The sequence below is a fragment of the Nerophis lumbriciformis genome, linkage group LG31 (genome assembly GCF_033978685.3).
Source record: "Nerophis lumbriciformis linkage group LG31, RoL_Nlum_v2.1, whole genome shotgun sequence".
NCBI classification, from domain to species: Eukaryota; Metazoa; Chordata; class Actinopteri; order Syngnathiformes; family Syngnathidae; genus Nerophis; species Nerophis lumbriciformis.
The window spans coordinates 30657501-30660434 of record NC_084578.2 but is presented as its reverse complement, the minus strand read 5'-3'; the positions used below and the strand labels follow the sequence as shown (position 1 = coordinate 30660434).

The 2934-nt window shown below is 44.5% G+C and overlaps 1 protein-coding gene across 1 annotated transcript in view; it reads right to left on the bottom strand.

Annotated features, from left to right (window-relative positions):
• Positions 1 to 337: 337 nt before the first annotated feature.
• mstnb (myostatin b) overlaps positions 338 to 2934 on the bottom strand; it is a 15454-nt gene continuing 12857 nt past the window's right edge. The window contains exon 3 of the mRNA XM_061926251.1: positions 338 to 1380. Coding sequence (XP_061782235.1) covers positions 1000 to 1380 — 381 coding nt within the window. The 3' untranslated portion in view covers positions 338 to 999. The remainder of the gene's footprint in view (positions 1381 to 2934) is intronic.

Below are 2934 nucleotides of genomic sequence, written 5' to 3'. Positions count from 1 at the left end.
TCACATCCTCTCATTAGATCGCAATACTTTCAACGTCCCTCTGTGGAAAAGGAATCGCTGAGTCATGGAAATTTGGTTTATTGGAATCGTGTCGGTCGAATGTGTGCGAAGCACGTTCGCCTGTGTAATTGCTCAGTTGACAACATGTGTTGAAGACATAAAGATTCTCAGCTGCTGAGGCGTGATGAGGCTCTCAAGGCACCCGTCACGTGAAACTGGCCCGGTCATCGGTTGGGAACCCTTACATTCTTCCAGAAAATGCAACATTGATCTCCTCAAATATCGACTTCGGCGAAAAAGGACAGAGGACAAAAGTCGCCAAACAAGCTTTAAACGTTATTTATTGAAATAGTTATGTAGAGCTGCTGCATTACAATTTCTTGCTTTTATGCGTGAACCAAAAAGCGGTTAAGAAAAGCAACTCCTAATGGAAAAAAAAAAGGCGTATGTACACATTACGAACACATCAAAATCAGTTTTTACAACAAGTTTTTTTTTCGGTAGCAACCAATTCTTTCCATTGGTGTGCCATAGTGCAAACTGCATTGTACAGAGTATGACCTCCACGTTCATACATCTTGACAATCTGTTTCTGCATTTCTTGTGCCTTCACCTCGAGTTCTGTGAGTAGGATTTTTTTTTACGGCCACGATGCACGTGATCACGTAATCGTTCTTCTTTTTTGAGGAGACTCCGTCGAGTCGAGGAGGGTTTGTGGGGGGGTGCAAGGAGAGGAGCGGATGTCTAAATCTGCTGGGATGATCGTTTCTGTCCACATTCATGTGTGTGTGTGTGTGTGTGTGTGTGTGTGCCATCAAGCCAGCATGGCTAATGTTTGACTGGAGGAGAGAAAGCAGCTACAGTATGCCACGTGTGAAAGCTTATCGGGACCTCTAGTGTGGTTCTATTGCACCGTGTTTTGCAGGAAAGTACTGGAATTGGTGTTTGGATCAAAAAAAAAGTCTGTAGGCGGAGGTGTCTAAATCCTGCTCTCTGGGCTCAGGAGCACCCACAGCGGTCCACCACCATGGAGGGGATCTTGCCATAGATGATCTGCTCTTTGCGGTTGAAGTAGAGCATGTTGATGGGCGACATCTTCGTGGGCGTACAGCAGGGGCCCGCGTTGCCTCTGGGGTTGGCTTTGTTCACCAGGTGTGTGTGCGGGTACTTCTGCAAATGCATGTACTCACACTCCCCAGAGCAATAGTTGGCCTTGTAACGCTTGGGCGCGATGATCCAGTCCCAGCCGAAGTCTTCAAAGTCCACCGTGAGCGGGTAACGGCAGCATCTGGACTCCGGGGAGTTCTCGTCACAGTCCAGGCCCGAGTCTCTCCTCACACGCTTGGGGCCCTCTGAGAGCTTCACCTCCATGAACGGTTGCTACGAGGGCAGAGAGCAGACTGTTGACGTCTGATGCCAACCACTGTAGTCAGCTGGTTTACAAACATGGTGTAATAATATTATGAAAGTTTGATGGGTAACAAATGAAATCAGGGCACAGTTCGGCGCGTTCTGATTCTGTTCTTAGCGTGTGAGCGGTCATTGATAGTTGCAAGCAATTAGTCGGATTTGCAAACCACACAAAACGTTTGAGGAATGCGAGCCCGTTGAACTTGTCACGTATCGACCGCTGTGAGCTTGGCGTTGGTCCACGTGGAGGTGTGCGCCTACAAAAATGTGTTTGTTGCTGGGTAACAACTTGTTTAAAAGGCTGCTGACTGTGCAACGTGTCTCTGCTCACCGACACCTCAAGAGCAGAGGAAACATGGGTCGCTTTTAAACCGGGTCACCGATCGTCAATCAGTGCCTCCGGGAATTTGCGATGTCGCAATTGTGCCAATTCGGCCAAATTCAACCGATCCCTCGCAACTTTCTCCAATGCCCCCAACTTTCCCGTCAGTTTCATCAATGGATTTGTCTCTGAGTGGCACTCACGTCAACTGTCTAATCCAGTGGTCCCCAAACTACTACCCGCGGGCCTGATACGGCCCGCCAGAGTCCAAAATCCAGCTTGCGGGGAGTCCCAAGTAAAAAAAAAAAAATACTGTATATATATATATATATATTTTATTTTTTAATTTTATTATTATTATTTTTTAATCTGTCCTTTCTAATCCATTTTCTACTGCTTGTTACTCTGGGTGTCTCCTCGACGTTCAGGCAAATCATATTGTCTAAAAATGCATTTTTCCATCGATAACATGACATCATTGCGCAAGGAATATATATACAGTATACACACACACACATATATATATATATATATATATATAAATATTAGAAATGTCCGATAATATCAGACTGCCGATAATATCGGCCGATAAATGCTTTAAAATGTAATATCGTTAATTATTTCAAAAATTAAAATGTATGACTTTTTAAAACGCCGCTGTGTACACGGACGTATGAAGAAGTACAGAGCGCCAATAAACCTTAAAGGCACCGCCTTTACGTGCCGGCCCAATCACATAATATCTACGGCTTTTCACACACACACAAGTGAATGCCAACCATACTTGGTCAACAGCCATACAGGTCACACTGAAGGTGGCCGTATAAACAATTTGAACACTGTTACGAATATGCGCCACACTGTGAACCCACACCAAACAAGAATGACAAACACATTTCGGGAGAACATCCGCACCGTAACACAACATAAACACAACAGAACAAATACCCAGAACCCCTTGCAGCACTAACTCTTCCGGGACGCTACAATATACACCCCCCTTCAATAATAAATATGGCAGTGCCATGTTGGCATTTTTTTCCATAACTTGAGTTGATTTATTTTGGAAAACCTTGTTACATTGTTTAATGCATCCAGCGGGGCATCACAACAAAATGAGGCATAATAATGTGTTAATTCCACAACTGTATATATCGATATCGGTTGATATCGGAATCGGTAATTAAGAGTTGGACAATATC